Source organism: Notolepis coatsorum, assembly GCF_963971535.1.
Source record: "Notolepis coatsorum genome assembly, contig: SCAFFOLD_1981, whole genome shotgun sequence".
Taxonomy (NCBI): domain Eukaryota; kingdom Metazoa; phylum Chordata; class Actinopteri; order Aulopiformes; family Paralepididae; genus Notolepis; species Notolepis coatsorum.
Window position 1 is genome coordinate 1 of NW_028170746.1, and position 11,530 is coordinate 11,530.

General features: G+C 47.8%; 1 protein-coding gene across 1 annotated transcript; it reads left to right on the top strand.

The window, feature by feature from the left end:
* Positions 1-6,518: 6,518 nt before the first annotated feature.
* Positions 6,519-8,831, top strand: LOC311248451 (poly(A) polymerase beta-like; the record flags this gene model as incomplete). The annotated part of the gene is made up of 1 exon (XM_084339327.1): positions 6,519-8,831. One exon carries the CDS (start codon positions 6,519-6,521, stop codon positions 8,829-8,831), a length of 2,313 nt encoding a protein of 770 aa, XP_084195453.1.
* Between the last annotated feature and the right edge of the window lie 2,699 nt (positions 8,832-11,530).

Genomic DNA, 11,530 nt, shown 5'->3' on the forward strand with positions numbered 1-11,530 from the left:
TGTATGTATGTATGTGTATGTAGTATGTATGTATGTATGTATGTATGTATGTATGTATGTATGTATGTATGTATGTATGTATGTATGTGTATGTATGTATGTATGTATGTATGTATGTATGTATGTATGTATGTATGTGTGTGTGTATGTATGTATGTATGTATGTGTGTGTGTATGTATGTATGTATGTATGTATGTATGTATGTATGTATGTATGTATGTATGTATGTATGTATGTATGTATGTGTGTGTGTGTGTGTATGTATGTATGTATGTATGTATGTATGTATGTATGTATGTATGTATGTATGTATGTGTGTGTGTATGTATGTATGTATGTATGTATGTATGTATGTATGTATGTATGTATGTATGTATGTATGTATGTATGTATGTATGTATGTATGTATGTGTGTGTGTGTGTGTGTGTGTGTGTATTAGTAGTAGTGTGTCAGTAGTGTGTCAGTAGGTGTGTTTACAGAACAGTGCATTATGGCCAAAGGGGGGGGGGGGGGGGGGTGAGAATGACACCAGTAGTTACAACAGAACCAGAATGTTCCACATCAGAGAAGCAGCTTCTCCACTCGGAGCAGATTATTATTAATGTCTCCGTCTCCGAGCCTCAGACCACAACGCAGGACGTCATAATTAAATAGATTTATCAGATGCTCTGGAAAACAATCTGCTGCTATTGAGCTGAGTGGGAAGAGAGAGAGAGAGAGAGAGAGAGAGGAGAGAGAGAGAGAGAGAGAGGGGGGGGGGGACCGAGAGAGAGAGAGAGAGAAAGAGAGAGAGAGAGAGAGAGAGAGAGAGAGAGAGAGAGAGAGAGAGAGAGAGAGAGAGAGAGAGGTCCACTCAGTTAGAGAGCAGACAGAGACACAGTCAATATACCAGCAGTCATTAATCTAACTGACAACACAGCATTTGTTCCCACTGGTGAGGCGCGCACACACACACACACACAACACACACACACACACACACACACACACACACACACACACACACACACACACACACACACACACACACACACACACACCACACACACACACACACACACACACACACACACACACACACACCACACACACACACACACACACACACACACACACACACACACACACACACACACACACACACACACACACACACAACCAGGGTGGGCAGAGGGGGGGGGGGACACACTAAAAAATGTATGTAGGCCATAAAAAACGCTATACGTTATAATATGATATAAAATACGTCTCATAAAAGCAACAGAAAGTCGCTTTCGGTTTAACTTGTTTGTTGTTTTGTTTTGTTCTCTAAATGGAGGGATTTGCCCGCGGGCGCCTTCTTCGATTTAAGAGACGAGAGGCTCGTCTTCTCGACCGGCCGCTTCACTTCAAACAGACGCTTCCTGGCGACCGTACAAAGCGTTGCTAGATGCTGGTGTCATGTCCTGATGAAATGAAAATGGGGGACCCTGATGTAAACAAGACGAAAGTCTTCCTCTGGTCTGCATCCCCTTAACAATTGTGTGTATTGAGCTGTACTGTATTGTACCCATTCTGCAATCTGTTAATAAAAATGTCAATCAATCAATCAATCTGTAGATGCTGGTGTGTAGATGCTGGTGTGTAGATGTGTAGATGCTGGTGTGTAGATGTGTAGATGCTGGTGTGTAGATGCTGGTGTGTAGATGTGTAGATGCTGGTGTGTAGATGTGTAGATGCTGGTGTGTAGATGCTGGTGTGTAGATGTGTAGATGCTGGTGTGTAGATGTGTAGATGCTGGTGTGTAGATGCTGGTGTGTAGATGTGTAGATGCTGGTGTGTAGATGCTGGTGTGTAGATGCTGGTGTGTAGATGTGTAGATGCTGGTGTGTAGATGTGTAGATGCTGGTGTGTAGATGCTGGTGTGTAGATGTGTAGATGCTGGTGTGTAGATGTGTAGATGCTGGTGTGTAGATGCTGGTGTGTAGATGCTGGTGTGTAGATGCTGGTGTGTAGATGCTGGTGTGTAGATGCTGGTGTGTAGATGCTGGTGTGTAGTAGCTGGTGTGAACATTCACATTTACATGTAGTCATTTAGCTGAAACGCTTTTATCCAAAGCGACTTACAAGTTCTGTACAAGTCATCAGGAAGGAAGGGCACAGCTCTATCAGCTGAGTAACAATGTTCATCAAGGTGTTGAGTGCTACAGTGTAGGTTAGTTTATTAGGACAAGTGCATGACAGTAAGGTTAGTTAGGGTTAGATAATATTATTATTATTTTTTTTTTCTTCAGATAATGGTTGAAGAAGTGCGTCTTTAGTCGACGGTGAAAGATTGGACGTGTTTCGGCTGTCCTAACTGGGGTGGGTAGTTCATTCCACCATTGTGGGGCAAGGACTGAGAATAGGCGACTTCTCTTTGATGACCCTCCCGGAGCTTGGATAGGAGTAGGTCTGAGGCGGCCAGAAGAAGCAGAGCGTAGGGGTCTTGAGGGTGTGTAGTTAGAGACCATTGACTGGAGGTAGGTGGGAGCGGTTCCCTTTGCCGCACGGTATGCCAGGTCGAGGGCCTTGAAGCGGATACGTGCAGCAATGGGGAGCCAGTGCAGGTCCCTAAGAAGTGGGGTGACATGGGCCGACTTCGGTAGGTTTGAGATCAGGCGGGCCGCTGCGTTCTGAATGAGTTGAAGAGGCTTAGTGGCAGTGGCCGGGAGGCCAGCGAGCAGTGCGTTGCAGTAGTTCCAGGCGGGAGATGACTGTTGATTGGACAAGGAGTTGGGTGGCTTCTTTTGTCAGGAAGGGGTGGATCCTTCTGACGTTGCTCAGGAGAAATTGGCAGGTTCTGGTTGTCGCTGCGATGTGAGCAGAGAAGTTCAACTGGTCGTCGAGGACAACACCAAGGTTCTTGGCGGTCGGGGACGCGGTCACAGCTGCATTCTCGACTGTGATTGAAAGGTCGGTGAGGGGGGAGGATTTGGCCGGCAGGTGGAGCAATTCTGTTTTGCTTAGGTTCAGTTTGAGGTGGTTGGTCGTCATCCAGGCGGAGATGTCAGACAGACAGGCCGAGATCCGCTCAGAGACGTGGATATCTGAGGGAGGGAAGGAGAGGAAGAGTTGAGTATCGTCGGCATAACAATGGTAGGAGAAGCCATGAGACGTGATAATGTTACCCAGTGATCTAGTGTAGAGGGAGAAGAGAAGGGGTCCTAGGACCGAGCCCTGGGGGACACCCGTCCGCAGGGGGCGGGTGGCCGACAGGGTCCCTCTCCATGACACTTGGTAGGAGCGGTCATTGAGGTATGATGACAACCATGTCAGCGCAGAGCCAGCCACTCCCATTCCTGCGAGGGCCGCGAGGAGGATCTGATGGTTGACTGTGTCGAAGGCTGCAGATAGATCTAGGAGAATCAGGACAGAGGAGAGGCCTTTCGCTTTTGCTAAGTGAAGTGCCTCTGTGACCGCAATGAGGGCTGTCTCTGTGGAGTGACCAGTCCTGAAGCCTGACTGATTAGGGTCTAGGAGGTCATTCTGTAAGAGATAAGCAGTAAGTTGGTTGGATACAGCACGTTCAAGTGTTTTAGAAAGGAAGGAGAGAAGAGAGACAGGACGATAGTTGCCTATGACGGTGGGGTTCAGGGTTGGTTTTCTTTATGAGCGGCGTGACTCTGGCTTGTTTTAGGGAGGTGGGGACCACCCCCGAGTTGAGTGTAGTAGCTGCTGACGATGTACATACATACATCTACATATTTAATATGAATATTTAATATATTTAAAAAATGTACGACCCGAGGTATACAGGCAAAGCAGGCAAATCCCCTCCAACCCCCCCCAGGCAAATCCCCCCCCCCTGCATATGACCCTGCCCTGCAAGCACATACCACAGGAGAGGCCAACATAACAACGAGCACTCAATAGAAAACACCGATGACACGAGCCCCCGAATAGAAAACACTGATGACACAAGCCGCCCAATAGAAAACACTGATGACACAAGCGGCCCAATAGAAAACACTGATGACACAAGCCGCCCAATAGCAGTGATACCCTCCACAGCAGGGGACATGGACACACAAGAGACATATTAATGGATTATATATGAGATGAACCTCCAGCGCTCTGTAATTGAATCTGGCATGAGACTGAAACCTTGTCTTTATTACATCAGATATTGCCAACTGATGTATAGTGTGTATGGAAGGCAAGTTGTGTGTGTGTGTGTGTGTGTGTGTGTGTGTGTGTGTGTGTGTGTGTGTGTGTGTGTGTGTGTGTGTGTGTGTGTGTGCGTGCGCACATGCCATTGTATTGAACTGATCCAGTCTCTCTAGAGCAGGGGTCAGCAACCTTTTTGACATGGAGTGCCTGTTTGAAATATAGTTGTAACTAGTGTGCCTCAACAATAATTCCATGCATCGTAAATTTTTTTCTCATAATCTGGTATTTTTAATGATAATTTTTACATTATTACATCATTATTGTTATTGTTATTATTAACAATATTATTATGATGGTTGTATCAACCCTAAATCTCAGTTGGGGGGGGGGGGTGCAATGCAGACAAACAGCTGCATACAGTGCGACCATTTCACTCACATTTGCCCATTAATTTTTGGACGTACTGTACGTGTGCTGTCATAGCTCCATCTACAGGCCTAATGGAGAACACCAGGAGAACACCAGGATGTGAATGGAGGGTGAATGTGAGGTATATCGTGTAAATAAGTTTTGATTGATCGCAAGACTACACTGTAAAAAAATAAATAATAATAAGTTACCAGAACTTGTCATAGATGAACAGCCAAAAAGGTCGACAAGACATAGAGAACCTCCAAAAGTCCTGACTTATCCCCGACTAGGAAACCCACTAGTAACGATAATCCAGTCACTATTCCAGAGTCTAAGCTCAGTAATCACAGACTTGTTAGATGACTCCGACTCCCAAGAACCCCATAGGATTGTGATAATGTAGTCCTGGGATAATATGCACAGGGACGTGCATTAGGATAGAAGGGGAGGATGTAACCCAGGGTTCAGATTCATAACTATTTAGTCATAGGGACATAAATAGTTAATGCCATTGAATAAGAACATAAATAGTTAATGCTATTATGTAAGAACATTTGTGATGTCACAGTATGATGTCATAATAGAACATTCTAGAACATAGAACCTTCTAGAACGTTTGTGGTGATGTCGTAATAAACCTTCCTGGAACATAGAACATTCTGGAATGTTTGTGGTGATGTCATAATAGAACTTTCTAGAACGTAAAACATTCTAGAACCACCGTATGATGTCATGTGATGTCACCGTATGATGTCATAACCGAACATTCTGGAACATTTTGGGTCTCTATATAAGCGGGCGGTTCCTCAGTTTCTCTCTCTTCCTCTGCATCTTGAAGCAGCACTGAACAGACTTAATGGACTAAACAACATAGACTGAAACTTGCAATTCTCAACCAGCACCCCGTTCCACCCTGGGAGCAGTTCCAGACCACCCATCACCACGTGTGCCCACGCGGGACGAGGCGGTGTGCCGGACCGATACCAGATGGCGAGCCAACCCCGGAACCTCTGATATAGCTCAAGGCTAATGCCAGCCTGATGTGAATACGCCTGTTGCTCAACTCCTGTTACACCAACAGTCCGGTAGGATTGAACTAATTGAACGAGAATACCAGGACTTCCAAGGGCTTCGACCCCGTTCACCTTGTGTTATTTTGATATTGTATTTTGTATTTGATTTGATTTAATTTGATATATGGGTACTGATATTCTCCTATAAGAAGGGAGAATTAAGGCGGTTAGGTGGTGTAGTGGACAAGGCACTCGCCACCAATGTGGAGACGCTGGGTTTGCGTGTTCGAATCCAGCTCTCCACATTGTTTTCAGTTTAGCTTGTCGTTCATACTAATACACATTGGCCATATTACGGGGAGGGAAACTGAAAGGTGGGGATCGGGCGTTGTGGACAGCGACTCCTACAGGTTGGTTGGTGCACCTGCGCAGTAGAATCAGGAAGTGTCAGGGGGCAGCGTGAGCCTCCCACGCGTTACTCCTCGCCACTGAGAGATCGAGCTGCGCAGGTGAAAAGATGAGACTGCTGTTACCTCAAGTACCGGAGGGGACTTGTGCTATGTATGACTTAGTCCACATTGCAGCCGGCTTGTGGGAGGCAAGAAACAGCGTCCGTGACAGGGGAGGGTTGAATTGGATGATACGAAATTGGGATGGGAGAAAAATATAGAAAATGGGAGAAAAAGTGGATCAAAAAAAAAGAAGGGAGAATTAAAGGGTAAATTCACCCAGTAAGATACTTGAATCCCATTGATGACATATTGATTATAGCTGAATCACTGATGGTTCTCCTGTAAAGAAAGATGTTTTAAAGGGTAAATTCACCTAATAAGGTATTTGCATTCCCTGCACACTTAAAGGTTTAAATTAATATGAGGCTTCTAATTGAATCCTGCATTTCTCAACCAAGGGGCCTTGCCTACCGTTTTGCTGTGGAAAGCTGTGGAACCTCTGGATCCGTATGCAGCAGGTAAAGGAGCAGATAGCAGAGCCATCCAGGAAGCAGGCCTGCCACCCCACGGCCCCAAGTATGTACAGCGTGACCTCTGCAGCATCGGCCAAGAGTCCGCCGTGGAAGACCTGCTTTCCCGCCTGGCACCTGCTGATGAACACCTCACAGGGCTCTTCCTCCAAACACAGTCCGATCTCTAACCAGGCTCCAGCAGCCCAGCAGACACTGAAGCACTATGGGATGACCTCTCCCATCACCATGGCTTCACCCAAGGAGGGTGACCTGGTTCTCACCAAGAAACTGACTGAGACACTGTTTGAGGAAGAGCTGGAGCTGCATCGCGGAATACTGGTGTTGGGTAAACTAAACACACTGGTTCAAGAGTGGATCAGAGACGTCGGTGAAGTAAAGAACCTACCTATATCACTGATAGAAACTGTTGGTGGCAAGCTCTTCACGTTTGGCTCTTATCGCTTAGGAGTACATACAAAGGGCGCCGATATTGATGCCCTCTGTGTGGCACCTCGACATGTGGAGAGAACGGACTTCTTCACCTCCTTCTATGAGAAGCTGAAGGACCAAGAGGAGGTCAAAGACCTCAGAGCTGTGGAAGGAGCGTTTGTCCCTGTCATCAAATTATCCTTTGATGGAATTGAGATTGACATCCTGTTTGCCCGGTTAGCTTTGCAAACCATTCCGGAGAATTTGGATCTCCGAGACAACGGGCTGCTGAAAAACCTGGACATCCGCTGCATAAGGAGTCTGAATGGCTGCAGAGTTACGGATGAGATTCTCCACCTTGTGCCCAACATCGAGAACTTTAGGCTCACTCTGAGGACCATCAAGCTATGGGCTAAGCGCCACAACATCTACTCCAACATCCTGGGCTTCCTGGGCGGTGTGTCATGGGCCATGCTGGTGGCCAGGACCTGCCAGCTCTACCCTAACGCTAGTGCCTCCACCCTGGTTCACAAGTTCTTTCTGGTGTTCTCAAAGTGGAAGTGGCCCAATCCTGTCCAGCTGAAGCGGCCAGAAGACTGCAATCTCAACCTTCCTGTCTGGGACAGGGTGAACCCAAGTGACCGTTGCCACTTGATGCCCATCATCACCCCAGCATACCCCCAGCAGAACTCCACCTACAACGTTTCTGCCTCCACCCGGGCTGTCATGGTGGATGAGCTCAAACAGGGCCTCTCCATCACCGATGAAATATTGCTGAATAAAGCAAACTGGTCCAAACTATTTGAAGCACCAAACTTCTCTCAGAAATACAAGCATTATATTGTGTTGCTAGCAAGCGTGCCGACAGAGAAGCAGCACCTCGAGTGGGTGGGCTTGGTGGAGTCCAAGATCAGGATCCTGGTGGGTAACCTGGAGATGAATGAGTACATTACGTTGGCCCACGTCAACCCTCAGTCCTTCCCTGGACCCAGAGAGGGCAATGACAAAGAGGAGTACAGCACAATGTGGGTGATTGGGATCGTCTTCAAGAAGATGGAGGGATCGGAGAACCTGAACGTCGACCTGAACTCTGACATCCAGTCCTTCGCAGACACTGTCTACAGGCAGGCGATAAGCAGCAAGATGTTTGAGCAGGAGATGAAGATCTCGGCCATGCATGTGAAGAGAAGACAGCTCCACCAGTTGCTACCTAACCTGAAACGCAGGAAGCATTCGACAGATGGGCTTCGTCAGATGAATGACGGCAGTCTGGACCTATCCATTGACAGCGACAACAGCATGTCTGTTCCCTCCCCGACAGCCGTGACCTCGTCCACCCCGACTAAGGGTTCTACACTGGGCCCAGTTCCCAGCCCCATTGGGACTAGTTCTGGACCTTCCACGGTCCATCCAGAGGCCACAGGAGAAGCTGAAGGAGCCAAGCCCACCCTTACCCGCCAGCGCTCTGCCCCGGTCCCACCCAGCCAGACCCCTCCTCCCAGCATGGGTCCGCCACCCGCCAAGAGGCCAGGATCCCCCCGGCCAGACGCACCAGTCAAGAAACTGAAAGCTGACGAGGAGGCAGCCGCAGAGACGAAGACCACAGGAGTCAGCGAGGGGTCCTCCCCGGCCCCCCCACCTCCTGCTGCGTCACTGGAGGAGACCACAGCTGAGAAACTCAACAAGGATCCAGTCACTGAGCCACAAGAAGAAGATGAGAGCATGGAGGTGACTGAAGAGATGTTGTCCTCTCAAGATGAACTGAATAATGGGGCACACATTGAGAGACTGGCCACAGCTGACCTGTCTGACATCCCTCTGCTCCCCACCAACCCCATCCCTGTGGTGAAGAACTCCATCAAGCTTCGCCTCAGCAGGTAGAAGCAGCACGTCCAGACCCCCCCCCCCTCCCCCTCCCCTCCTCTTGCCATGTCTCTTGCCCATTCTAGGACGGACGTCCCCATCTGTGTATGTCCAAAACCCACGGACAGCCAGATGTACTGTAGACAGACAGACACAGTCAGACAAACAGAGGGACAAACACAGGGACGGGGTGGTTTCTTTCCTTGTCCCAGGGACGATTGGTTAACGTGTGGAACCGGCCGTCGCCACTAGAGGGCGGTGAAGCCCTTCCGCTGGTCTCTTCTACATGCAGCCTCCTCCAATACCACCTGCAGGAGAGGAGTCGTAGCTGCCACCGACCTTGATCAGCAACTTTTAAGACAATTCATCAGAGGCTGCTGGGACAACACCATGATAACCGAGCTGCAGCTAGAACATAGAAAGAGAAACCCACCTACCTTTGCAGAGTTCCTCCTGTTACTCCGCACAGCAGAAGACAAGCGCTCTTCCAAAGAATGCCGCATGAGACAGTACCTCAACGTTTCAAAACCAAGGGTATCAAGTAACTACCAGGGCATCTGGAACCAATGCGAAGAGGAATGCGCTTCACAGCCGATTCCAGACACCAGCTCCGAAGTCCAAAGTTTAAAGGCTCTAGTTGCAGACCTACAGACACAGCTCACAAGAATGATGGACAACAAGAACAGACAAGCTCCCAAGCAAGAAGCCCCGGCATCAGATAAACCGAAGCCGACGACTGACAGAGGTACTCCCAAGTCCCAAAAGTCAGAGACTCCAAACCCAAAGAACTACACAGCAATAGACCCAGACCCTGGTATTGCTTCAGATGTGGAGAAGATGGACACATAAGACCCCACTGCGAGAGCGAACCGAACCCCTCTCTGGTGGTCTCGAAAAAGAAATTACTAGAAGAAAAACAGCATGCCTGGGACGCTGAAAATAGAGCCTCCAAACCTGATTTAAACTAAAGACAGTTGCTGCTGAGGGACAGGCGGGAACTGGGATACAAGAGAGATGTCCCAGACGGACGTGGCGAGCCTCTCCACTATGTGCTCGGCCTCTCATGCCAAAGCAGCAGCCCTACCAAAAGGACTGGTTGGAGCTAAATGCACTGCACAAGTAACCATAGAAGGTAAAGAGTGCAGCTGCTTACTCGATACAGGCTCCCAAGTGACAACGATCCCGAATTCCTTCTATCAAAAGAACATGTCTCACCTACCCATCCACTCCTTATACGACCTGCTTGAAGTGGAAGGAGCCAACGGTCAGGAAATTCCCTACCTCGGCTACGTCGAGACTACAATCAAGTTTCCCAAGAGCATGTTCGGAGTAGACATCAAAGCGCCCACCCTAGCGCTGATTGTGCCTGATATGCGCTCCTCTCTGTCATCAGCGCTGATAGGCACAAACGCCCTAGATATCCTGTACAAGCAGTGCGCCGATGCCACATCTCAGAACTACCAATCCCTGCCATACAAGGTAGTCTTGAAAACCCTTGGAGCCAGACATGCGGATTCCAGCATGGGCGAAGTGAAACTACATAGCAAAGACCCTGAAAGTATCGCTCCAGGTCAGACCAAAGTCCTCGAGGGATTAGTGAGTTGCAGAGCAACCAACGCAGGAAGATGGGTGATGATCGAGTCCCCAAGGTCAACGGCCTTGCCAGGTGGAATACTGGTATCAAATGGCTTACCAGAGCTAGCACGAAAACTGCCACATTGTATACCAGTCATCCTCAAGAACGAGTCTGACCACGATATCACCCTGTCCCCGAAGGTTGTGATAGCCGAGATACATGCAGTCATGAGTGTCCAATCCCTCAAGACACTTGACGCAGAACTATCGACAGACCCTAACCAAAAATCAAAGCTCAAGTTTGATTTTGGAGACTCTCCAGTATCCCAAGAATGGAAAGAGAGGATAACTGAACGGCTGAACTCCATGCATGTGTTCACTTGTGTTCAACTTGACCAACCACTGCCCGTGTCTGAGACCATACCATTTGCATCGATTCCCTGGCCGTGCAGACGACCAAGATATTCGCCAGAAGTGGATTAAGAATACCAACCGAAAGGACTTTGTTCCCACTAAAAACAGCACGGTAGGTTTTGTCAGTCGACAATCTCACAATGGCAAATGTTAGCATACAGCTGCCTAGCCAGAGCGTCTATTGTATTGTACCCATTCTGCAATCTGTTAATAAAGTTTTCAATCGATCAATCACTAGCTAGCTAGCTAACGTTACTAAACGATATATTGATTGATTGAAAACTTTAACAGATTGCAGAATGGGTACAATACAGACCAGAGAAAGACTTTCGTCTTGTTTACATCAGGGTCCCCCATTTTAAATTGATTGATTGATTGATTGATTGATTGATTGATTGATTGATTGATTGATTGAAAAGTGTATTAACAGATTGCAGAATGGGTACAGTACAGTACAGCTCAATACACACAATTGTTAAGGGGATGCAGACCAGAGAAAGATTTTCGTCTTGTTTACATCAGGGTCCCCAGACATTTATGACATACACAACATACAGATATACTGTACACTACTGTTACATCCAGACATTTATGACATACAGGATATACAGACAACTCTGTCTATATATATAGACAGTTTCTAAAAGAGAATATATACAGTTGTTCTGTGTGTGTTCTGTCCTACTTCCATAGTAAATCTTCCATGTTCTGTGTGTTCTGTCCCACTT